Source organism: Lepus europaeus, chromosome 7 (genome assembly GCF_033115175.1).
Source record: "Lepus europaeus isolate LE1 chromosome 7, mLepTim1.pri, whole genome shotgun sequence".
Taxonomy (NCBI): domain Eukaryota; kingdom Metazoa; phylum Chordata; class Mammalia; order Lagomorpha; family Leporidae; genus Lepus; species Lepus europaeus.
Window position 1 is genome coordinate 45,531,567 of NC_084833.1, and position 26,050 is coordinate 45,557,616.

The 26,050-nt window shown below is 52.3% G+C and overlaps 1 protein-coding gene across 2 annotated transcripts in view; it reads right to left on the reverse strand.

Annotated features, from left to right (window-relative positions):
- The window catches only part of NAV2 (neuron navigator 2), a 406,486-nt gene that overhangs the window by 55,261 nt on the left and 325,175 nt on the right, over nucleotides 1-26,050 (reverse strand). For both annotated transcript variants that reach the window (XM_062196388.1, XM_062196387.1), the window contains 8 exons: nucleotides 23,426-23,564; nucleotides 16,450-16,741; nucleotides 15,065-15,767; nucleotides 12,113-12,580; nucleotides 11,408-11,473; nucleotides 10,117-10,161; nucleotides 7,169-7,329; nucleotides 5,640-5,828 (listed from right to left, as the gene is read on the reverse strand). In XM_062196388.1, the coding sequence (XP_062052372.1) occupies nucleotides 5,640-5,828; nucleotides 7,169-7,329; nucleotides 10,117-10,161; nucleotides 11,408-11,473; nucleotides 12,113-12,580; nucleotides 15,065-15,767; nucleotides 16,450-16,741; nucleotides 23,426-23,564 (2,063 nt within the window). The remainder of the gene's footprint in view (nucleotides 1-5,639; nucleotides 5,829-7,168; nucleotides 7,330-10,116; nucleotides 10,162-11,407; nucleotides 11,474-12,112; nucleotides 12,581-15,064; nucleotides 15,768-16,449; nucleotides 16,742-23,425; nucleotides 23,565-26,050) is intronic.

The window sequence follows — 26,050 nt, forward strand, 5'->3', positions numbered from 1 at the left end:
CATCCACTCTCGTTAGTAATGGCCTGAGTTCTAGTTCTCTTCTTCCTTTCATCCATGACCACTCTGACTCATGCTCCATGAAGCACCATTTTAAGGGGCTAGTGTTGTGCTGCAGTGGGTTAAGCCACCTGCAATGCTGGCATCCCATATTGGAGCTCCGGTTCAAGTTATGGCTGCTCAGCTTCCGATCCAGCCTCCTGCTAATGCACCTGGGAAGGCAGCGGGTGATGGTCCAAGTACTTAGGCCCGTGCCACCCACATGAGAGACCCGGATGGAGTTCCTGGCTCCTGGTATTGGCCTGGCTCAGACCTGGCTGTTGTGGCCATTTGGAGAGTAAATTAGCAAGATCTCCCTCCGTTTCCCTCCCCGCTTCCCCTGTCACTCTACCTTTCAAATAAATAAATGAATAAATCTTTGAAAAACTTAATGTAAGGTGCTGCTGGCCAGTAATGACTTTCAGTGCCACTATGTTCACAATAGCAGCCTCACAGTCCAAAAAAACAAGCTGCTTTAGCATCATGCTACAGGCAGCAGTGGGGAGACTGTGTTGGAGGCCAAGTTGGGTGAAGAGATGTGGGTCATGTGTCAATCACACTTACACGTGGTTGCCGGGGGCTGGCTCCAGGAGGCCTGCACAGGGCTGCTGGCAAAAGGAGGGTTTTTCCTGTTACATTGCTACATCTCATACATATAAACTTCCTGACACAGCTTTAGCTATAACTCAGGGCATCCGTGGGCCACAGGAAGAGAAGAGCACATCTGGCAGGCTTAAGGTAGAGGCAATTAATTTTCTCTGTAATTACTCCCCTCCCTTCATAAATAGCAAAGAGCAAGGCTATGGTCCAAAGAAAGAGATGACTTGATCTCCAGCATCAACCCCAAACTGCATGTGGCCTGCCTGAACCGCTGCAGTTGGCCCTCCTTCAAGTGAACTGAGCCAAGTCTGAGCCTGGGTTATGCAGTGTGGATACTTCCAGACAACAAAATGCTCATGAGAGTTGAACAGCTACAGCATATCATGCCATGTGCCTCCTTATATCTGTACTTCCAAACTCTTACGGCCACAAGAAACCAGAGGATATCCAAGTAGCTCGGCCACCTTCGCCATGGAGGAATCTGAAACCCAGATGACTGGCTTACGGCTATACAACAAGATCTGCTGACCATATGTCCTGAGATCCTTGCGTGATCATGTTTATGGTTATTTTACTTTCTTCTATTTTAAAAAGTCCGTTGGTGTCTTTTAGCATGATTTGCTAATTCCCCCCACCCCCACACCCCTACCCCCAGGTAATCATCACATAAGCATAAACTGGGACTGATGTTTGAGAAGAAAAATGCTTTAGGTAGGGGTGAAACCATGAGACAGAATGAAGCAACCAAGTGCTTCTGATGTTATATCAGGACATCCCCTAGAAACAGACAGACACAGACACACACACACACACACACACACCACGTATGGCTTCATATTAACTAACACATCTTTCTCTTGTGCTACTGCTTGGAGTGAACATCATCACAGAGAATTTGCATTTAACAGTACCAGACTCGGCAGGAGTTTCTACTCCAGGTTAACAATGAGTAACTGAGCAGGTTAAACGAGGGGTGGGTGCTCAGGGCAGTGGTTAGGACACTGGTTGGGATGCCCACATCACATAAAATGCCCAGGTTGTGTCCTGCCTCAAATCCCAACTTTGGCTTTCTGCTCATGTACACCCTGGGAGCCCCATGAGGATTCAAGTCCTAGGGCCCATGTGAGAGCCCCGCATTGAGTTCCTGGCTCCCAGGCATTTGGGGAGTGAACCAATAGATGGCATGGGATATCTCTCTCTTAAATAAATAAATACACATTTTTTTAAAAAAAAGGGTGGTTAAGTGATATGACCAAGCACACACAGCCAGGCAGGAGCAGAGAGAGTGTGAATCTCAGTGCACTCTAGTTCCTGTAGCACAGCAGGATGCTATGGAAGGAGCTACGGAGGAGATGCTGTCGTTACTGCCAGCAGACCGCCCTGTGTCTCAACCAGCCAAGGAAGCCCAGCAAATGAGGGACCTGAGCTTGCCTCAGCCCAAAGAAACAATCCAGCTGAGACAAAGCAGGACCGACAGAGGGTTGGGAAGCCAGGGCTGAGAACCCAGTTCTGGCTGCATGAAGGCTTTGACTCACTTCTCCCTCATTTTTGCCATTAAGCAAAATGGGGACGATAATGGCCCTTGGAAAGAAGGACGTGCTATAACATGACAGTTATACCGACAGCTACCACCGAGTGAGCACTTACAAGAAGGCCCTTTCAAAGCCATTTGCTACACGCTTTCCAGGATTCGTCTGAGCTAATCTTCACATCAATCCTCTGAGGCAGGTGCAATCACTTCCCACATTTTAGTGAACAGGAAGTGGGCTGAGCAGGGTCAAGTCCCTCACCCAAAGTCACGTTGCCAACAGGGGAGGGGCCGGGATTTGACTCATGACTGTAACTCAGGGGCCAGAAACATAAGGGAGAAGCAATACAAGGTTTCCTGTTTTGCCCTGTGGATCCATATAAGCTGACAGGTGGGGGGGGGGGTTGTCGAGGGGGGTTTTTCCTGAGTTGCAAACTGCACTAGCTCTTAGTCACGATTGGTTAAGTTACAAGGTAGTTTTTCTCCAGAGATATCCAGTTTCAAAATGCCTCAAGCATCCCCCTAAATGTGTGCTATTAAAGTTGACTTTAAGACAGCATAATGCATCGGATGCAAATTAATTTACCTGAAATAGCTCTGAAGCTGTGCATCTGGGCTATGCCTGTACCTAATCTACATATTGATGATACCTGTTTCCCTCAAAATGGAAAGTGCTAATTAAATTGCACAAAAACCTCACACAAATCCTTGGGCTAATTTTCCCCAAATTTCTATCCTGCTTTATGGCCTACGATACACCTGACTATTTGGTTCTGTTTGGTCCAAGTGTGAGATAATGAATTTTTTCCCAAATGTTCCCGCAACAATGGGAGTTTGTAAACTCCACAGAAAACAAAATAAAGTCTTCATGCAAAGGAATTAGAAATATCAAGTCACACAAACCTTATTGTGTTTTTCTGATGGGATAGCATTAGAAGAAATAGAAGCAATCTGATGCCAAGTTCCCCAGCAGACAAAAATGCTACGTGTTCACAGAGTGTTGACTGCGGCCCCTGTCCCTTCCCCCAAAACCTCTGTGCTTCAGCTCCTTGTCACCATGAGTCATTAGGTGGACAGAAGTCTAGACACTGCTTGTGGGCAAGCACTTTTTATCAATGTCATCGTGACAGCCCAGATTTTCCACAGTTGGGCTGCCTGACAGCTTGATGCCAGACAGCATGAATAACAGCTCTCCGACGACGACGGCACTGTAAAAGCCCCGGACCTCTGGGAGACGGCGTGTGCTTGTTTGGACAAGTTGCCGTCCTGAATGTGGCTCGTTCAGGGGTGCACATGATGGAGCAGACGAACACAGTGCAGGACATACTCTGCGTGCGAGTGGCCACCAGGGAGCTTGAACCTCCTCTGCCACTTTCAGCTCAATACTTCCTCCACTATCACTGCCCAGTGTGGTTAAACCGTTGACTCCTTGCTTTTAAATCTAGCAAAACGTGCCCAAGAACACAGGTTCTTCTCCGGCTTAATCCCCTGTCCCAGCAGGTTCCATATATGGATTTACAGACATGCATCTGTTCCCTGGATGTCACTGAATGCAAGGAATCCATAAATCAGGGGGAGAGTATTAAGCAGTCAAGAATGGGGCAACTGCTCTGTAACTAAATTCTTCCAAACCTCTGTGAAAAACAACACCAGGCCAAAGCAGACGCATCTGTCTTGGACTTCTCTCCTTTAGGACTGGCGATTTCTTAAACAATCCTGAGTTCCTTTGTTCTTTCTAACCAACCAGGAGGCTACTGGGCCCGTTTCCCTTGTTTCATACAGGAACTGGGAGCAGAGGAAAGTACCTATGATTTGCCTCCTGCCCCAACATTGTTTTATCACCGGTGGAAAAGGCACAGACAGACGGCCCACATCCTGGGCTTCACTTGCCCCCAGAGTGCCCAGCCTCTGGCTGGGGACTTTGAACTGCCAGTGCCGAAGCTGTGTCTACACTACTGTATTAACATTTGCCTGGCAGGTTTTTCTCAGTTCTCACACTTTCAGGAGCTAACTACTACTATCATTCCTATTTAATCAGTAAAAAACCAGCAGAGGTCCAGAGAGGTGAAGCAACTTGTCCAAGATGACACGCCTAAGAAGTGGGGGGGGGGGGGGGGGGTGTGTTGGGCACTGTGGTATAATGGGCTAAGCCATTACTTGGGACACCTGCATCCCATATTGAGGTTCTGGGATCAACTCTCCCCCCAGCTTCCAATCTAGCTTCCTGTTGATGTGCCTTGCAGGTAGCAGATGATGGCTCAAGTACTTGCACCTCTATCACCCACATAGGAAATCCAGATGGAATTCTGGGCTCTTGGCTCTGGCCTGGCTCAGCCTTGGTTGTTGTGGGCATTTGGGGGAGGGGCCCAGCAGATGGGAGCTCTCTTTCAGTATTTCACAAAAGTAAATAAAAATGATCAGCAAATAAACATCAACAATTAAGTAGTGTGAGTGGGGCTCAAGTTCTGCTAATCTGGCACCATAATCTTGATCACTGGTCATTGAGAGTTGCCTCTAAAACAAAGGGAAGCAAAAATGACTCATGAAGACGGCAGACAGAATGGCCCACAGAAATTTTCCCCCACAATTCTGATGAAAATGAATGAAACAGAACCCAACCCAAAATAACTGGTTAGCAATCAACGAAGGAAAAGTGCATCACTGAATGCAATAAACTTAAAAAACTGGTGCTTGAGGGGCTGGCATGTGGCGCAGCAGAATAAGCTGCTGCTTTGGGCACCCACATCTCATAGTGGAGGGCTAGTTCAACTTAGCTTCCTGCCAGTGCATCCTGGGAGACGGCAGATGATCAAGTGCTTGGGTCCCTGCCATCCACATGGAAGGCCTGGACAGAGTTTTGGCTTCTGGCTTCTGGCTTTGCCTGGCCCAGCCCTAGTTGCTGCTGGCATTTGGGGAGTGAACCAGTAAATGAAAGATCTCTCTTTTCTCTGTGTGGCTTTCAAGTAGAAGAAAATAAATAATGAACATTCAAAAATGAAAAAAAAAAAAAAAGAGAGAGCAAGTTTTAAAAAAATAGCAGTGCTTGAGAAAACCAGTTTTGGAGCAGAGCAGCAAGGCAGGGTTTCCCAGGCCTGCAAGCGATGAGGGTAAGTGTGCCAGCACAGGGAGATGAACCCTCCTGTGACACACTCTGCCAAGATGGGGTGCTGCTGGCTAAGCCTGAGCTCACAAGTACGTGCCAAGAAGCTGTGGCCCATGTCCAGGAGAGAGAAGCCTGGGGTGCAGCTCAGTCAGTGCTGAGGGTCATCATTGTTTTATCAGCAGCTCTTTCCTACAGTCCTGCAAGGTTAGTTAAGGGTCAGACCTTACTAATCCAAGTTCCTTCTCCCTAACCCCTGGAGGAGGCGGGGAAGCTGGAAGCACTACCAGGTAGATCTTCTGGTCAGCGAAGTGGACAGAGCATGGAAGACCGCACACCAGGCAGGCTCACCTGGGAGCTGGTGAGTCTTCTTACCTTCTTCAAACCCATCTCGGAATGAGCCGGAACGGCTCATGGTTCTGCTCTTCTCATCCAAGGACATGGAGCTGTTCCGGAAGCGGCTGTCGGTGTATGGGTCGTACTGCCCGTCAGCATTGGAGAGGCTGTGGGTCCTCAGCATGGTTGGGTTGGACAAGCTCATCTGGGTGACAGTGGTGGGACTTGCTGGATGACAGCCACAGAAGCAGAAGGTTAGAAATTCATAAATGTGCTCTCATCTCAAATGGGGACAGAGAGATTGCTTATTGTCAGTTGTACGTGTCCCCGCCAGCTTCTCTTGTCTATTTCCGCAAAGGTAGTCACATCAGTACTGGAGTTATACACTTAGCGTGAAAAACGAGGGAGGAAAGGCGGGTCAGTTCCAAAGCCAGGCTCTGGGCCTCCGCTTTCCAAGTTGGCGCGTTCAGACAAGCCAGTGTCCCCCTTCCAGGCATGAGCTAATTACTCCCTGGGCTCATCTGGAACAAGTCTCTCTAAAGCCAAAAGCCCAAAATAGTCCAACGAGGCTTTTGATCAGATGGGAAGCATTTGTGCATGACAAGAATCTCCTGCCTCAAAGAGTTATGGCTGCAAAAGAACAATATGAACCCAGGTCTCACTGCCTTGGCTGGCAGTGTCTCACAAAGGTGTACCAAGAGGTTCAGTGCAAAGGGGGTTTCCTATCAAAAATCCTGCTTTGTTGTAATAAATTAACATTTGCATTTACCCATTTAATTGAACAAAAAGGGAAGGTCAAACCTCTCCCAGTTGCAAGCCACACGTATCCTTAATGGCTGAGTTCATTATTTACAATATTAGGGAGGGGTCGCCTCCCTAAAGAGCCAAATGAGACTGGAAAAGATCTTCCCCGTCCATCAGTCCTCCCAGGCTCAGCTCCCAGCCTGCCACCTTCGTGTGATCTCTGCCAATAATTCTAGCCAGCGCTCATCTTTCCTTCTTTTAACTGCAGGCAATACTTGCTATATTCCATTTTTATGTCATTTTATATGAAGCTTGGATTGTTGTCTTTTACCCTATTTTATGAACTGGTGTGAGTGTGTTTGGCTCTCTGGAAAAGAATCCACTAACACGCCTGCAGAGACTGTCTCTCATTCTTCTCCTTTCCCCACTGTGCTGGTCAAAGCACTAGCCAGGGGCAAGCAGTCCCAAGAATATTTATTCAATCAAAACTGAACTTTCATTTCCAACTTAATAAAGCAATGAGGATGACCAAAGATGGAACATGCTGCAAAACCCACTTCTCAAGAGCGGACGGTTTGCTCTTCGCTGGAACTCTCCCTATATCAACCACATAAAGAGAATGATGATTGATCAGCACATCACAAAGGTTGCTACTCTCTTTCTCCTGCTATCCATCTTGTCATCAAATGAGATTGTTGAGAGCTGATGAGGTTGGAGATGGATGTGATCACATGTGTGTGAATAACCACGGATTGACCTCCAACACAAGATCACCTCTGTCTCACGGAGCTGCTCGGCACAGCTGATGACTAGAGGGTACTCACCGAGCTGGGAAAAGTTGAATCTCGTTCCGGAGGGAGAAGTTACACTGGAGCCGGAGGAGAAAGGGGAATTGGCAGCAGTGTCCTGGAGGCCTCCAGCAGAGTGGGACCGTAACCATTCTTTTGCGTCTTCTTGCGTGCGAAGCTGGGAGGCGGGAGTATACCTGAACAGACAGAAATCAAGCCCGAATCAGCTATGAACAACACATTGAAATGAGCCCTGTGGAGCTGATGATACACGTATAGAAAGAAAAACAGACGTTCAAAGATGATTTTAAAAAAAATAAAAACCAGATCCATACACACCCCCAAACTCAGGAAGCGTCTCAAACCTTTCCTGTGACTTGGCTGTGTTTGGGGAAAATTACAATCCCTTTCGGTTTGGAGGGAATGCGTAAAGGGAGAAAGACTGCTAAATGCTCCAGAGAACCGTCACTGGGCGTAACTGTAACATGTTCGTTCATGACAGTGTCATGTCAAAGCCCCATCTCGACAGCACTGCAGCACACAAAGAGCTGCTGTTGGAGCTCCGAGGCCGTTTTCACTAGGCTAACTCGTGGCCTCTGCATTGTGGAACGCCAGGAAGGGGCCGTGAGTCACAGAGTGTTAGAAAGCAGAGGGAAGTCCAAGGACATGGAGACTTAGAGTGGTTGCTGCTATCCGCAAGGCTTCAATAAAGCAGCCTGCAGTCACTGGGCTTCCCGGGAGAGGGTCTTCAGAAGTCACGTGGTCTGTCTCCCCATTTATTCCAAAACGTATCTCAAAGTGATTTATTGCACAGCTACAATGTACCCGGAGCCCTTAGGGGCATTCTCTCTCTCTCTCTCTCTCTCTCTCTCAGAAGCCTCAGACTCACTCAGCCACACAGGGAAGGTCCCCATTCCACATTCAGGGAAGGTCCAGAGCCTGCCCTGGGTCACAGAGCTCAGATTTCCCTTCGGGTTTGTCTGATTCCCAAGTGCGTGCCCTTTGCGTGAGGCCATCGGGCTGCATGTGGAGTGTCTGAAATGCCTAGGTGGCCAGGATACCCTTGGACTACTGGGTACTGAGTGGACAGACACTTTTGCCAGTGTGTGGCTACTGAATTCGGGTGTGCATGGATGGAGAGGGCTGGACAGGGAGCATCCGAGTGAAAGGCAGCACAGATCAGCAGAATCAACCCCGGCAATCAGTGGGGTGAGAGAGCTTGCAGCCAGAGCGCCCTCCCATACGAGAGACAGCATAGAAAGGTCTCTCCCTGTGTGCTTGTACTATGCTTTGTGTTCCTGCAGCTTTCCAGGACAGAGCGGGGGCCTGAAAAGAGCCCCTCACACATCCTTATTCTGAATTTTTAAAAACCAGCTTTAAAAAAAGCCAGAGTGACAGAACTTTAGTAAGCAAGATCTGCCACAGAAATATACCCAGGATTTCAAAAGGCTAACATCTGGCGGCAAACTCAAGCCCCAGGTCTGACTTACTCGAGGCCAATCTCATGTTAGGAATGTCATCGTTTAAAAATCCAGCTTAGGGGGTCAGCGCTGTGGCACTGTGGGTTGACGCCCTGGCCTGAAGTGCCGGCATCCCATATGGGCACTGGTTCAAGACCCGGCTGCTCCACTTCTGATCTAGCTCTCTGCTATGGCCTGGGAAAGCAGTAGTAGATGGCCCAAGTCCTTGGGCCCCTGTACTCCTGTGGGAGACCCAGAAGAAGCTCCTGACTCCTGGCTTTGGATCAGCACAGCTCCAGCCATAGTGGCCAATTGGGGAGTGAACTTTGGATGGAAGACACCCCACCCCCCTCTCTCTGCCTCTCCTCTCTGTGTAACTCTGACTTTCAAATCAATAAATAAATCTTAAAAGTAAAAAAAAAAAAAAAAAATCCAGTGTGGGTGCTGACATGCCACCCTTGTAAGCACGAAGATGCTCTGAAGTACAAAAGGCCTTGCCAGCTCCCTGTTCAGGCCACTGGATGTCTGCTGGGAGACGCCAACACTTTCCTTCTTGGATTCCTTGAAGTGGCTTTACTCAGAGCTCCCGCTGAACAGGAGCACTGATACCTACCTCACATTCCCACCCGGACTGCCCTTCACCTGATGAACCACAGACACACAGGACAGCAATGAGACATTTCATTCCAAGTTCCATTTTCTGGGAAAGCACTTCACGCCGAGTGCAGGGGGAAGCCGATGCTACAGAGAGCAGGGGTTGGGACAGCCGAAGTGACAGCGGCAACCATGAGAAGGCAATCGCGGGGAGGTGTTAGCGAATGGAAGTTCCTCTGGCCGCCAAAGTGACGGGGGTGGTGAGAGCAATGGTGACTTGTAGCATCTGCTTTTACCAGGATGAGCGCTGAAAACGAGCCTAAGCCATGACTTGCACGTGTGGGAGGTCACTGCTTCCTGGCAGTCTTTTTCCATGGTCAGCAAAAAGCAGCTGCACCTGTATCTTGGTGGGCATGGAGAGCCGACACAATTTTCGATGAGGTCATTTAGACAGGTGCAAAGTACCTGTCCTCAACAATTGTTTACAGACAAAAAAGATAAATATTTTCAATTTGGAGGAAATACTTCTCTCCTCATTTGCTCTGGTCCTAGCTAACAAGGTAGTGTGCGTAAGTCATGGCCTTTCTCTTGGAAGACAGCCGTGTGGACAGGATGGTCGTGGTGAGGAGCTCAGTGATAAAACCTAGCGGCCCCAGAAGCAGCAAGGGGCTGCTCCTTGGGCTTGCCCAGGGATGGTTTTCACGAGATGGTTTTACCACGCTTAGCCTGAATAAGCACAGCCCCCGCTCAAGCAAACAAGCCAACAAATGGAGATGAGAACAAGAAGGTGCCAGGGAGCCATCATCCACAGGGTCCCGCTGCAGTGGCCAAAGCAGGGGCCCCAGCCCAGCCTGCACCCCCACCAGCCACGACAGAGCCACACAGCCAAGCTCCGAAGCCAGAACAGACGCACGGAGGAAGCACAGATACCTGAGTCCTTTCTTAGGCAAAGTGTTCCTATCAAGGTGCGGGTCACTGTAGGAAAGTTGAAACAAAAATGAGAACTTGAGAGAAGCATAAGGGAGGCAAGGGGGAGAGGGCTGGAGCCTGGGGAGAGAGACTCACATGGTCGGGGAGTGTTCCCTTATCCAGCAAGGCATGCAACACAGCCACAGCCACAGCGAACAAGACACCCAGTCCTCAGCCCCAGCTGGCGCCGGGGCGCACGCTACCCCAAGCCCGAGCGTGAGCCCCAGCTTTCCAGGGACCCACAGTGCTCCTCCACCTCCGGCCCTTTCCCTAAATGCCATAGGCGGTGACTTCAAGTGGGAGAGAGGACTCGTTGGAGAGTTGAGAGGCCAGCAGTCTGCATATTTGGAATTCATCTGGAACGAAGTGAATTCCAGGTCCCTCTCGATTCCTGCAGCCTTCCCTGGGCGTCGCTGGGAGCTGAGCCCCGGGCCTGAGTCAGGCGTGTCACAACTTGCTGACTGATAAAGTCAAGGCATTTGGATTTCCAAAGAACAAGGGTTTAAAGGCTGGCTTTGCGAGTCTCACAAAAACAAGGTTTTTGCTGTTGATGAGGCGAAGAGGGTTTTCATCCTTTTTTTTTCCCCTAGCATGAAACAACATCTGCTTGCTGTGTTTGGCCAAGCTGTCCCGCCCCCACGAATTTAAGGTCAAGATCCCTCCCTGAGGCCCACCCACAGCTGGAGGCCAACACAGGCTGCTTCCTTCGTCAAGTCTCCCCCACTGCACAAACTCTCTCTCATGATCATTAGAGGAACTGGGCACACAGAACACAACAGCCTGCAAGACACATGAGCCCATAGCAGCCAGGCCCTTTGAGAGGGACAAGAGCCAGCTGCGCGGGGAGCGGGGCAGGGAGGCAGAGGTGAGGCCGGCTAAGAGCAGGTGGTAGATCAGTGCCGGGCTGTGGTGGGAAAAAGGAAGGAGAGGCAGGAAGCTGCAGGGCAGAGGGGTATGGGCAGGAACATGCCACAGGGGGCCACAGGAGATGCCAGGGAGAGCTCCGGCCGCCCAAGGTCAAGTGTGGGGTTTGAGGCCCGAAGGGGCCAGCGCAGGCCCACCTCTCCTTGGGCTTTAGCGGGCAGCGGAGCAGACATTCACTGGCATGTCGGGGTGCACAGACCACACTAGAGCCACAAACACAAGCGGAAGCCTTGGGCCAATAGCCTTGCAGAAAATCATCGGGCTCCACAAAGCGGGGGGGCCGAGGAGGCCTGGGGCTTGGTGGGTGCGCGGCCTACGATGTCATTACCTGTCCTGTTTCCTGGGCAAGGTACTTCTGCAGAACTTAGGGCTAGCAGCAGGGGAAGAGAGAGGGCTAGAAGTCCAGGCAGGTAGAAAACAAGAGAGGGAACATTAGACTGGAAGCAAGGAGAGGCGTGGTTACGTACAGTGATTCGAACATTCTTCTCATGGCTTTCTTCCCTGTATGCACACGTTCACTACTGCAGTGAAATCCGGAGCTCGGGGGATAATTTTAGGTTCTCGATTTCCCACCACGATGGCCAGCAGGCTTTTCAGGAAGGGGTGTGCCATGATAACCACGGACTCTACCAAGCATGCAATGACGTGGACACGCTCTGTGGTGGCCAGGGGCCACCAACTGGGCTCGTACAAGCCAAGGGGAGGGGGAGAGAAGCAGTGGACAAACAGATAGAGCAGTGGAAGGATTTCAAAGGCTGAGGGCCACTTCAAACCATGGCATAGATCCGCCCCGAAGGGACTCTGGGCAGCTCTAACCACCAAGGATAACCACAGAGGAAAAGACAGAGAACAGGAAGAAGAGCTTAATTCCATCCCAAACTGGCTTCCCCGTGAAAGACAGCAGTCATCACAATGAGAGCAAACTCCCTGGCGGAGGTTAATTAGCCCTGGCGCTTGCAACCAGAATCTTTTTACAACTGGGAGGGGGGCTTTCCCAGAGAGGGTGAGGGGTGGGGTTCGGCACAGCACCGACCTTTCTGACAGTGTGGTCTTCACACTGTTGGTTCTGACAAAGGGAGTCAAGGAGTCGTCCTTGGAGGAGCTGAGCAGGCCCGTGGAGGAGTTGTGGCTCAGGCCCCCTCCGCTGCCGAGGGAGATGTCAATGGACTCACAGCTGGTGTGGAGGCTGCTGACAGACTGGAAGCCCAGGCCGTCCTTGCTGACGGCCGAGGAGCTGCTGGCACTGGTGCCCCACGTGAGGCTGTTGGAGGGGCCTGAGTGGGCGGAGCTGGGGCTGGAGGCTAGAGGAGACTGGTTGAGGTCCATGTTCTTGCTGTAGAGAGGGCTGCTGCCGCCGCTGCTCAGGACGCCGCTGCCCGAGGGCGAGTCCAGGGAGCCGTGCTGGGTCATGGTGGCGTGAGGGTTCGAGATGACCACCGAGTTTTTCATGTTTTCAGCCGTGGCGATGGGCCCTTGCTTGGTAGGCTTCCCACCGAAGAGTCTGTGGAGAGACAAAGGGCTGTGTGGGTCGGCCTCCCAGCGCAGAGGGGCGCCGAGCTGTTAAAGAAGGGTGGAGGGGTCCCCAGGCAGGGAGACAGGCATTGGCACTGGGGTGGCTAGCGGCCCTCCACGGGGACAGGGCAGCCAGAAAGCGGCCCCGACGCTGCTGTGTTGCAAGGCGCTCTCTTCAAGTTCTAGACTGTGGCTGAGCCTAAGGTGATGGGGGCTGATCATCTACAGGCCTGTATGCTCTAGCCCAAGATCTTGTTTCCCCTAATCTTTTTTTTTCCCCCAAATGACTACACAGAAAAGTGTCCTGGCCCGGGAAGACAGAGGGAAAAAGAGCTGTCTTCATGGTCTTCACCATCACAGAGCAGCACGCACCCTGGCCACGACAGACAGCTCAGCTCCAAGGGATCTGGTCTCTGATCCCACAGTGTCAAGATCAGGGGTCTAGAGCTCCACCAGCTCAATCCCAGGGAGAAGCCTGCCCAGCCAGGTGCAGTGATCAGAGTCGGATGGCTTGTACTGCCAGCGACAGACAAAGCAATCTGGCTGGGCTCCCAAGATGGTAGACCGGACACTGGGAGTGAACAGTGTCTCTATGACAGACACACAGGCATGCCACCTGGTGTCATTTTGCCTGTGCTATCAGACTGACCCTGAGACCGCCTCTTCCACTGGCAGAGTCCCCTGGGGGAATGGTGAGACCCTCTGAGAGCCAGAACCAAGGGCTCGACTCCACCCACTAAACCCACATGGGATAAGCAACTCCGGAAAGGAACAAAATTACTGCGCATCAAGACGGGCAGGGTGCCTTTCACCCCGCTGCTTTCTGTGGTGTGGATTTCATCTTGGTCCTTTCCAAACAGCCCTATGCACCTCAATTATTGTAAAGACAAACACATCCTCTAACCACCCATCAATCCTCATGGCAGTGTCTGGTGGAGAAGAGAAACGTTTTTCTCCTGGTGACACAATGACAAAACTTGGCTGCAGAATGCTTACACACTCCCACTGACAGGGACCTCACTACTTCACAGGGTAATTCGCTCCACTGCCGAGCTCTTCTGGTTGTTAGGAAACCAAAGTGGGACCCACGTTGCTCCTCACACCTGCTGTGCATAACCACACAGAAGTCATCCCACCTTGTGTCAGTCCCCCACACCATTTGAAGGGAGCTGTCTATCGCCCTTCACCTAAGAGTTCTCTTTTCCACCCCAGTGCACGTGAAGAGAACTGAGAATGCCTCAATGATTGAGGGGAAAATGTCATTCACCAGGAATGGACTGAAAGGTGCTCAATGCAGAACGGGAGGAGCCGCCTGCATTTTCAAGTGTCCTATTACATTAGCCCGAGGGTCTCATAAAATGCCTTTGTAGTTACTAAAAAGAAATCCATAATACCAAAGAGTGCATATTACCTATAATACTTAGGGCAAGAAGCACAGAAAATTTTCATTTACAAGGCAATCTGTTAGAACAACAAAGAGAAGCCCAACAGGACCTTCCCCCTGCAGAATAATCATTACTGAAACTCTAATACTCAAGTCTAGACAAAGAACAGTGAACGAACGGCTTCTTCACACCCTGCCCGTGCAACGCCGCTTCCAAAGTCTCTTCAAGCAATCCTGCGCGTCCCCAATATGTGCCCGTGCGTGTGACGCTTGCTGTTGTCGCATCGGAGTGTTCTATCCCGGAGTCTTACTCTTTTCTCTGGTAGGGAGTTTCCTGGGCAGACGGGATGAGCTCTAACCTAACTAGACGCGGTTTGGGGCTGCTCCAGTGGGGATTACAGTGACATGCAATCAAAAGGAAAAAGCTGATTGCATTATCTCCAAAAGACACTGTTTAAAACAAAACCCAGCAAATAATATTTGCACACTCAAAACTTGTACCCGGTGTAGCAATGGGAGAAAATGAGATCCTAACTTGCAGTATAAATAATGTGAGGATATTGAACTATTTTAGAAAAATTCTGGCATAGGTCTATGCCACAGTATGGAAACTCAGTCACAAAATTACAAAGACAGGAGAAAAAATTTGTTTCCTGTGAGCTACTACTCAGCCAGGTCTAAGGTGCATCAGGCCTCGTTTTGGATGGTAGCCAACTTCTGCTGAATGCTTACTTACTGTGGCCAGACAGGGCTACAAAGCTGAACTTCTATGAGACCCCGAGGAAAGCATCATTCCCATTTTACAGATGAGGAAACAGCCAAATTGTTAAAAGCATCTACGTGATAGGTAAAATGGACTCGGGATTTGAACCCAACATGACTGACTCCGGAAGCTTCTGTTTCTTAATCCCACCATGGGAAAATAATCTGCCAACTGAAAACCTGCTGGCAGGGTCTGATCAGACAGCCTCACCCAAGGACTGCAGTGGGGGAAGACAGAGGCTGCTTTAACTAAGAAACAGGAAACTTATTAATCCAGGCTGTCAGCCCCCCTATTCCAGTTCTGCTCAGCACCACAGACCCACTTACCTGCGGAGCGTGGGAGAGGCCACATCTGGGTATTTGGCCCCTGGCTGCAGAGTGGCCTGAGCTGAGCCGGACACGGGCTGAGCTGCTGGGTTCACTTTCACCGAGTTACAGGAGGCTACGCTCTCGTTGTCTGATGAGATGCCTTTCTCCTTGTCCGTCTGGTTGACGAGGCCAGGCAGAGAGCTGCCGAGGGCCGTCTTGGAGGGCTCCCTCAGCTTGGGCACCGGCAGGCCTGCCGACTTGCTGCTGATGTTGGAATCGATGCTGCTGGTACTAGACCGGTTCCCGGCCCCGTTGCGGCTGTTGGATTTACTGGGCCTGGGCAGGCTCCGGTACTGCAGGTTTGTCCGGGAGCTGAGGGACAGATACCCATCGTCCTGATTTGGGGCCCCATCCATGCTCGCCTTCCGACCAGCAGATCGACCCACCAGCGCGGAGGACTTGGGGATTTTGCCCAGCGTGGCTGACCGGCTGGTGACAGTGGCCCCGCTGGCTGTGATCACGGCCAGCCCGGCGGCCGAACCGCTCTGCTTCTTGAACCCAAAGCTGTTGGCGTTGGCAGTGGGCGTTCTGGAGCTGCTGGCAAGGGGCTTTTTGGATTCATCGCCGCTGCTGCGACCGGCGTCTGATGGGGAGCGCTTCACCTGCGAGGCTTTGGGCGAGAGTCTTCCTTTCTCAGACACCTTTGCGTCGTCCGTTTTCCCTACAAGAGAAGCCACCGAGGTCAGCCTGCAAACCAAGACCCCGCCTCCTCCAGCCTTCTGGGTAAGATGCTCCCCCCTTCTTCTGAAGGCCTTGCTCTTCCCTCCAGGAACGCGGTGCCTTTGCAAAGCAGAGGAAGAGCTTTTAATGAAGATAATCTCATCTACTGTTGTCACGGTGAGCCTTTTGGGAGATGTTGCTGATTTTATGCATTTGCAGAGCAGTCGAAATTTCCCAGGATAAGGCAAAGCCTGGGGGATGGGGAAGGACCCTGCCTTTTACAGACCCTTCATGCACTGTCCATTAAAAGGCTACTTCTGGGGTGTACGCCTGTCCTCATGTAAACCCTAGATCACGGGCACCGTGAGTTCAACACATCAACATCTTATAAAGTCACGCCAATGAATAGCTTGCACCCAGTGCACTAGTTCCTAGCTAGCATAGACTTCAGCTGATTCAATATGCAGGGGTAGCTGAACACTCCTAAGAATGTGAGAGGCTCACACATGTCGGTACTTCCATTTAGGAAAAGGGAGGGAGGTGAAGCTGGATGCAAGTCCACGTTCGGCAGGGTACAGACCCTAGGAAGACACCTACGGCATCAAGCCCCTGCTAGGATGACCACGGCTTTGGGCAGCAGCTTGACAACTGCAGATGCAAGGCGGCGCTGGCCTCTCACTCACCTGTGCCTGGGGTCTTCAGCGTGCCCGCTGGGGCAGCCGGCTTCGTCCTCGGCATGGTGATGCCCACCTGTGCGCTCATGCCCCTCCGCCACGAGCCCGTCTGCGAGATGACGGGATTCTTCTTGCCCGATGTGCTCTTGTCAGACTCGTCGGACACATCGGAAGGATTGCGCCTCCACTTGGAAGCTGGCTCCATCTTTATGCCGCTGTCTGACCCTCCGTCTGATTTCTTGACGTCATCACCTGACCACAGCGAGTTCCTCTCCACCTGGGAGTGCTTCTCTGCATCTGTCTGCGGAGAGAGACGCCCGGGGTTAGCCCAGCCCAGACCCCAGCCTGGGAAGCCCCTCTCGCCGCAGGCCCACAAGTCAACGCCCCGGAGCAGTGAAGGGGTAAAGACAGATAATCACTCCAAAAATATCGGGGCTCCTGTGCTGACTAGCCTGGGCTTTTCTTGGCATGAAAAGTGAAGAAACGAGCTGTCTTCTTAGAAGGGAGTGAGGGAGGAGCAGAAAGGGTCCCAGGGATAAAGAGGAGACACGGCAGGGCCGGTGGGGACGTGTGGGAGCGAGCCACCCATCCTCTGTCACTTGCAGCCAAGCCTCCTCCAACTCCAGCAGCCGATCTCCGACCCACATCCAGCCTCCGCGCCTGTTTCCCTTTGTTCTGCTGTCTTCCTATCACTCTGCTGGCAGCACGGTCCTTGGATCCAGCTCAGCACCACAGTCTAACACACCCACCAAGGGAGCGAGGGAGCGAGGGAGCGAGGGAGCGAGGGGGGCCGCCAGTTCCACGTTGAATCGGGAGAGCCGCGAGCTGGAGGGAACGGGTCCTCCAGCCGCACTTCCCCCTCAGTGCTAAAAGTCAGCAGAGCCTGCTCCCACCCCCGCCGGCTTCATTGATATGCCACTGCTTGGCTGTGATTCCGTTCAGACACGGGATCTAATGAGCCAGCTTTCTTTAGAAGAGCCCTGACCCGCTGGCCACAGAACCCGGGAGGGGGCAGAAGTGTGATGTTAATGATTGGCTGCACTAAAAGGTGTAGAGAGCACTGGAGGCCTCCCCGGGGTCTGTGGTCGGTCCCTGCGTGCCAGAAGGGACAACACAACCAGCAGGGAGGGAGGTCAGGGTGCTTACCCTGGGACACAAGTCTTGCAGCTGCCAGGCCTGGCTGCCACAAGCAGACAACACCAGCAAGGAGGGGATTAAAATGAACACCTGGCTTGTCACCCAAGAGTAGCACAAGAGCCTGTGTCCACGAGATGCAGCGGCTACATAGAGGCAGGCAGCCCGAGGGTAACGCCTTTCTCTCTCTCTTCCCAACCCTTCCTCCCTGGTGGATTCCATTCATCCATCACAGCCACCTCCAGGTGCCCTGGTTTGGTCACTACTGGAGCACACACACATCCCAGCCAGGGACACAAGGAGGACAAGACCAGGCTCCCTGATCACGAAGCTCCCTGTTCAGCTGTGGCCAGGGGAACCAGCGAGGGGAGTGCCCACACGTCCGGACACAGAGCAGAAGCAGAGTCAAGGCCGTGAGCAAGTGAATGAGCCATGAGAACAGCTTCTCAGGTTACGGAAGCGCTTGTCCTCATCTCTCAGGGAGGGTAAGGAAGATATCTCCTAAATCACACAGATGAGCAGCAACTGAAGCTACCCGCCCCCACCCAGCGCTTCCTTCCTCCGAACACCTGCAGTGTGGTCATTCAACCAGACCTCACTCAATGCCCACTGTTGGCCAGGCACCATGGAAGCCCTGGGGGCCTGTGGATAAGCAGATTCCCACCCCTCATGGAGTTTATGATCCTGGGAAAAAGGCAGGAGTACATACACAAACACAAGTCAGTGTGCAACTGTGGGTGATGAATGTTATTATAAGGCAAGGGACAAGGAGTTTGAGAGAAATACAGACACGGACCTAACTTAGGTGGCTGGGGGAAGGGATGGTGCTCAGGCAAGGCCTTTTGAATGAAGTGCTATAAAGACTGAGAATAAACTTTGTAAGGAAGAGTTTAGGGAATAGCATGCCAGGCAGAGGAGCTGCATGTGCAAAGGCCCTGAGGCAGGAGACAGCGTGGCATTGGAATCATTTACTCAACAAGTATTTAGTGGGTGCCCCCATGTGCCAGGCAAGCTCATTCACACTGGGGAAAACACAGGAGCAAGTACGAATCAGTGACCTTGTGGCACTTATGTACAAGTGCATTCTAACATCTTCCTGGCCTTTTGGCTAAGATCCAGTGTACTAATATATTCTAATATGGCCCAAAGGGTACAAAAAGTCAGTGCATCGGGGCCGGCACCGTGGTGCAGTAGGTTAATCCTCCGCCTGCGGTGCCGGCATCCCATATGGGTGCCGGTTCTAGCCCCAGCTGCTCCACTTCCAATCCAACTCTCTGCTATGGTCTGGGAAAGCAGTAGAAGATGGCCCAAGTCCTTGGGCCCCTGCACCCACGTGGGAGACCTAGAGGAGGCTCCCGGCTCCTGGCTTCAGATCGGCGAAGCTCCAGCCATTGTGGCCATCTGGGAAGTGAACCAACGGAAGGAAGACCTTTCTCTCTGTGTCTCCCTCTCACTGTCTATAACTCTAACTCTCAAGTAAAATAAATAAAATCTTAAAAAAAAAAAAAGTCAGTGCATGCCACACTCTAGGTTACTGTATGCTTGATTCTTTACAGCCTCCCCACCACACACACACAAAAGCTGCACCAGTGCTGCTGGTGATGGCAGCAGAACGACTAAAGTCTACTGGGCTCTTGCTATGTGCTAGGCACTGAGCCTCCCATGGGGCCTGTATTCTAATCCTCATGAAAACCAATGAGGAAGTCACGGTTCACATTCTCAACTGTGCAGGCAAAACCTGAGGCACAGAGTGGAAAAGGAGGCTGCCCAGGCTCACACAGCAAGGAAGCAGGGAGTGCAATCGTAGAGTCCGCACGTGAACCACTACACCACCCGCCTTGTCTTCCTTGATGGATACGCTCAGGGCAGGAGACATTTCTGCATGTCCAGCAGTGCCTCATACAACACCCACACCCACGAGATTCTCTTCTCAGACTGGCTGGCTGCTGCTCTCCAACCCTGCCCCTAGCTCCTGCCCAGTCTCCGACAGGGAACCCTAGCATCCTGATTCTGCTGATGGCAGAGACAGAGCTCAAGACCCAGGCCCGAGATAGTGGCCTGACTCTCTTCCCCCTGGGACAAATGATTAACCAATCAGTCCAGGGCGCTACCTTCTCTGCTGGGCGTGTGTCCTGGGCCACCTGCTGGCTCTGAGTTCACATCCCCTGAGCAAAACCTCTGGAGCCCTGTGCCAGGTCGCGTGGTGATGCCCCTCGGGATTCGAAACCAGAGAATCCTAGCCTCTCCGGCAGGAGGGCCAGCGGGACAACTACATGGGGAGTTCCAAGGGCTCGGCCCTCCTCCACCTTGGCCTCTCCGTGCCTGGGCCAGCTGCTCCCCTCTCGACGGCCCCTCTGCTCTGAAGGACGTTCTTACTGCACCTGCCTGGACCTGGACAGGAAGGCGGAGAAATAAGCCGCATGTAAGGGCGCTCCAAGGGAAGGCGAGGAGTGGGAGACCTGCCTGATGCGGAAGAAGATGACTCTGCACTTGGACAGGCAGGAGCTCAGAGCCCGGGCGCTGCCACTTGGGTGCTGTGGGTGGCCCTGGATAAAGGTTCTTCACCTCCCTGAGAGTGTTACCTCCCAAATAAAACAGGAATGCTAACAACTGTCTCTCGGTGAGTGGCTGAGGGATTCAGTGAGCGGGCTACACGCGGAGAGACTCAGTCAAGAGCAGCCGCGCTCATCACCAGCTGTCCCCCTTGGAGCGTCCCCAGCACTCTGATGTCCCTCTTGACTGCTGAGCCCACTTCTGTCCTGCCAGAGGGTGAACAGGGACTGTCCTTTCCTGCTACTGCATCACACGCTTCTAGAAATCAGCGAGAGCTCCCCTTCGTGTCCGTGTCTCCTGCAGACCTACAGTAGAACTGGGAGAAGTTTGCGTCCAGGAAATAACAGAAGTAATTAACTGGCATCAATATCATCTCCTGCCACTTCCCTGGACAGGCCCTGAGCCCTGCGCTGCACATGTTCTTAGCTTGCCTTAGCCTCTGAGGCTCTGTTATTCACACCAGGAAAATGCAGGTTGAAGGAGGAAGACTAACTGCCCAACGCCAGCAGCAGCACCTCCTGGCGGCAGAAGGGACCCCCTCCTTGTCCCTGGGCAAACCGTTCCGCGCAACCACACCACAATCCTAGACCTGAGGGACTTAGGCTCACTTGAGACCATGCTTTCCTTGAGTAGCAAATACTGAACAGACATGCAATTGTCATTCTTCCCTCGCAAGTGTCCATGTGTGCATGTCTGTGTTTAAACATCGCAGGCACACTGCAAACGAGAGACACACTTCTTTACACCTCAGCACCTTGAGTGGTGCCTTCCACAGAACCTAGAGGGACCACGGAAAGGTCAAGGACACAGATGATGTGGGGGACGGATATGTGTGTTTTGTCAGAGCCTTCTGCTGACGGCACACTGGCCCCGGGATAAAACACTGAGAAATACAAGATGAATTGCTTTGAAACTACAAAATCCAGGAAAAAAGTAGTCAACTTGTAGTGACTGGTGTGCTGTGGGGGAGGGGGCAGGGGGAGGCAGACAGGCAGGTGATCCAGAGGACAGGGGCAGGCAGAGGGAGGGAGGAGGTTGTCCCAGGGCAGCCGTGGAGGCTGGGTGCTGTGAGTGGCCCATTCAGAGCAAGTGCCACATGGCTCTCTTGCATTTACAATCACCCTCACCCCACTGCACAGGCCTGGGTACCATCATTTATGGATGAGGAGGCACAGAGACCCGAGAGGCTGACTAGCTGATCCAGCTACAGCAGAGTGAGGAGCTCCACTCAAGACCAGCTGCCTCCTCCAACGTCCACACCTGCCCCCGATGCCACCATCTGGGGCTGCCCCCCAAAATTCACCAGCTCCCCTGGAGCAGGGCGGTGCAGAGGCTGCAGGGCCTCGAGCTTGGGGACTCCCTGCCCAGCGCGTGGTGGGGCAGTGAGTGCAGAGGGCGGGTGCTGGGCAGCCAGGCACGTGTGCCCTGTCCAGGGTGCACTCAATGCTCTCCAATGCCCCTGAGGCAGCAGGGTCCCTCCTGGGCAAAGGGACCCTCCATCGCCAGCCAGAGCTCCTCCATCAGCATCGTCCCCTCCTCTCTGAATCGGCAACTGTGCTGCTCCAGACAGTGACCCCTCTGTCGCGTACATGTAACACCCACGTGGGCCACCTGTCCTCAACTCACTTTCCTGACGGATGCACCAAACTGCTTCTTCCTGCCCCCCACCCCCATGTCTTGTGTGGCACAGGGGGAACCCACCTGTGACAAGCATCTGAGCTACAGCACAGGAGGAGCGGCTCATGGGAAGGGGGCAACACACACCTCCCAGCCACCTGATGCTGCTCAGAGAGGAGTAATGGCCCTTAGCATTCCTTGGCCCAGAGTGATATAGAGAAGAGGGCGGAGGCTGCAAATTACACTGACTTAAATATTTTTGAGATGGTCCCTGGATAGGAACGAAGGAACTGTCACCAAAAGTCCATTTAAAGAAACCACCGCATTAGGAATCTTGGTGACTACTGGCGCAAGGGTGCATTTAGCTTTTTTTTTTTTTTTTTGACAGGCAGAGTGGACAGTGAGAGAGAGAGAGACAGGGAGAAAGGGCTTCCTTTGCCGTTGGTTCACCCTCCAATGGCCGGCGCAGCTGGCACGCTGCGGCCGGTGCACCACGCTGATCCGAAGCCAGGAGCCAGGTGCTTCTCCTGGTCTCCCATGCGGGTGCAGGGCTCAAGGGCTTGGGCCATCCTCCACTGCACTCCCGGGCCATAGCAGAGAGCTGGCCTGAAAGAGGGGCAACCGGGACAGGATCGGTGCCCCGACCGGGACTAGAACCCGGTGTGCCAGCGCTGCAAGGCGGAGGATTAGCCTAGTGAGCTGCGGCACCGGCCCTTAATCACTGCATTTTAAAGAGAGCAGCTGGGGCATACGGGACCATGAGTGATCTGTCTGAAGGGGATGGATATCTGCTAATTGTTGCCGGGCACAGCAATATGTTCTTATTTTCCAAGAGAAACTAGAAATACATTTTCAGTGAAATAAGACAGTTTTTCAAATTCAATATGGGATCTGGTTTAGAAGAAGAGTAACACAGTGGGCTACATAATTCACATTGGCAGGGGGCAGGACCCACAGATGGACAGTTCCCAACCTCAGGGCAGGACATGCAGAGTTTCTGTCTGGGATTATCAGTCTCTGTTCTGTGCAATCAGCATACACCACTGGACAGCAGTGGCTCACTGCCAAGGGGACACACCTTCCAGGCTAAAAACCACCTTCTTACTACTTTTCTGTTTGCTTTTTAGATGACATATGGGAGCCAGCATTGTGGTGTAGTGGGTAAAACCACTGCCTGTGACACCAGCATCCCATATGGTGCTGGTTTGAGTCTCAGCTGCTCCACTTCCGGTCCAGCTCCCTGCTACTGCTGCTGGGAAAGCAGTGGAGGATGGCCCATCTGTCTTGGGCCCCTGCCATCCATGTGGGAGAACCGGAAGGCGCTCCTGGCTCTGGGCTTCAGATCGGCCCAGCTCTGGCTGGTGCAGCTATGTGGGAAGTGAACCAGCAGATGGAATCTCTCTCTCTGTGTAACTCTGCCTTTCAAATAAATAAATAAGTCTTTAAATGAGCTATGAATTAGAGGTCCTGGGAAGAGATGTCATCTGCCACGGCCACAAGAGCGAGGCTCCCTATGCTGACTTCCTTTCCTTGCAGGTGGAGGCCAGAGTCAATGAGATGAGAGCACAGGCAGCCACAGGTTGAGCCTCATCTCATCTCCCTGGGACTCTGCCCACTCCAAACAGTCCTCTCACCCTACAAGGCCAGCGCCCCCTGCTGGTGGAGGCCCCGTGTATCTTACCTGCACGTCCAGGTTTCTGCGAGAGGAGGCAGGTGTGTTGGCGTAGGAGCTGATGGAGGAGCTGGTGTTGATGTCATCGGTGCTGAGGTTGTCTATGGTGTCGCTGATGCCGCTGCTCACGGAGCTGCTGTCATCCCAGCTGCCAAGACAAACACATCCTGAGCGTCAGCTCCTCAGCTCGCACTGACCACATGCACCATCCCCGGAAGGACCCAGACGACAGCATAAAGCCCCAGACAACGTTTTTTGCCTCTTCAGGGGTTCATCTCCAAGAGCAACATCCATCTGTGCTGTCTTGAATGACTGCTACACACCTTCCCCCATAGTGCGGATGCTTCCACGGAGAAAGGTGGCTGCACACACCACACCCTATGCCAACTTCAGCTTCACCTGGGGAACTTTATAAAACCCAGTTGCTCCTCCCCAGTCCTAGTAGCAGCGTAGTAACAAGGAGTTAGGTGACTAGAGCGGACAGGGTGCAGGCAAGGATTCAACATCAGCCCCTCCCTAGGGGTCGGAGTGGGCAGAAGAGCTGCTGGTTGAGTTCTCTGGCTCCAGAGGAAGGAAAACGCAATAGTCAGCCTCCATCAGAGCTCTGACTCCACGTGTAAAACCGAGTACTTCACTGGCCAGCCCTCACACCAACTGAGCCCTTCTCCTGCTGCTCAAACCACTCTCCTAGCAACCCCCCTCCTTTCCAGCTCCTGACCTCCCAACACACCACTGCATTTAACTCAGTACCTGCTCCTATCACCTCTACAAGGACACTTCACAAAGTCTGTGGAAAATACTATTAAGAGAGACTGGGACAGTGGGTATTGTGGTGCAACAGGTTAATCAGCTGTGGCTTGGGACACCCACGTCCCATATCAGTGCCTGTTCAAGTCCTGGCTACTCTGCTGTTGATCGGCTTCCTCTAATGTGCCTGGGAGGCAGCGGATCATGGACCAGGTACTTGGGTTCTTGCCACCCACACAGGAGATCTGGGTGGAGCTCCGGCTTCTGGCTTCAGCCTGTTCCAGCTTCAGCTGTCGTGGGCATTTGGGAAATCAACTTGTGAATCAAAGATCTGTCTTCCAAATAAATAAAATAATTACATCTTTAAAAGGTTTATTTTGATGAAAAAGTTTGAAATCTACAAATAGTTTTTTTTTTCCCAGAACATACATTTTCTGCACATATCTCGAAGAGCCTTCATACTTGCAAAATATATCCAGATGGGCACAGTCTGCTGTCCCACAGCTCAGGGTGTTGTCCACTCTGGCTGGGTTACTGCAAATAGAGTAGAAGCTCTCTGCATTCCACTCTGCTTCTGAACAATCCATTCTCCCCATGGCAGCTGGAATGATCTTTGTGCAATGTGAATCATGTTCTCTCCTTCCACTGCTGTAGACCCTCAGGTAACTTCTCAGCTACTTAAAAACCAGACTCCCTACACTGGTTCCTGCTACCCTCTGATCTGGCCTCCCTCTCTGGTCCTGTTTTCTACCTGCTTCTCCATTGTGGGCTGGGGCTTGAATCCCATGGGCTTCTGTTCCTTCCAGGCCAAGACTGTTCCCGTCTTCAAGGCTTTGCATTGGCTGTCCCTGTCCCTTGATACTTGTCCTGCTTCCTTGTCTTTCAGACCTCGGAAGTGTCACCTCCACAGAAAAGCCACCCGTCATCACTACTCATCAACATGCATCATGCTCTATTATACTATGTGGTTGCAGGGTGACGTGTACACACTTGCTGAATGAAACTCACAGGACTAAACAGTCTATAAAGTAAGCTTCTAAACATCACTGTGACAAGTGCAATGCAATCAATGCCACCATTTTTCTATTGCACAGGTGGGAAAATGGAAGCTAAGAAAGGTGAGATGCTTGGCACAAGGCCAGACAGCTCCTGAGAAGTGGAGTGGATCCAGATCCAGCCATTCTGACACCAGGGTCATCATCTCTCCTTACTGTGATGCTACAGAGTTTTCCATTTTGTCGGTGCTCGGGACATATCAGATACGACACGGGCCACTTGCCCAGGAGAAAGTCAAGGCTGGAGAGGTGGCAGGCCCAGGTTCAAGGTCACATAGCCAGGAGTGGCAGATCCGACACCAAAGCCCTGACTTCATCACATTACTCCACCAGCCCGCCTTCCACCCTGTGTCTTGTTGAAAGCCCTACAAAAAGACAGCACGAAGCCTGAGAAATGCCGGGAGCCGAGATTTCAGAAGCCACGAGAACTCCCCCTTCCCTGCACACACAAATAGCCCCAAAGAGGCTCCAGTGGTTGCAGCAGCGTGTAAGACACCTGTTGCACATGCTGAGCTCTGCTGATCAGGCAGGAAGACAAAGGCTTACTGAAAACCTGTTCTCATCACCTCTCCCTTCAACACTCCCCTGTACCTTCCACAAGCCCACCTGCAAGGTTCCCCAGCAGGGCCAGGAAGATGAGTGCAGCTGGCTCCCAAGATTAGGCAGGAAGTGTGAGGGCTCCCAAAGCTGTGTACATGGCTCAATGCACATGGGTCCCCAGGGTCTCAGAGCTCGCAGAACTCAGCAAACCTCCCTCCAGTAATTCTGCTTCTTCTGCCCAGCCTGCCACCTACTCCAAATTTGCACGTGAAGGCCGTCTCCAAATCCTTCA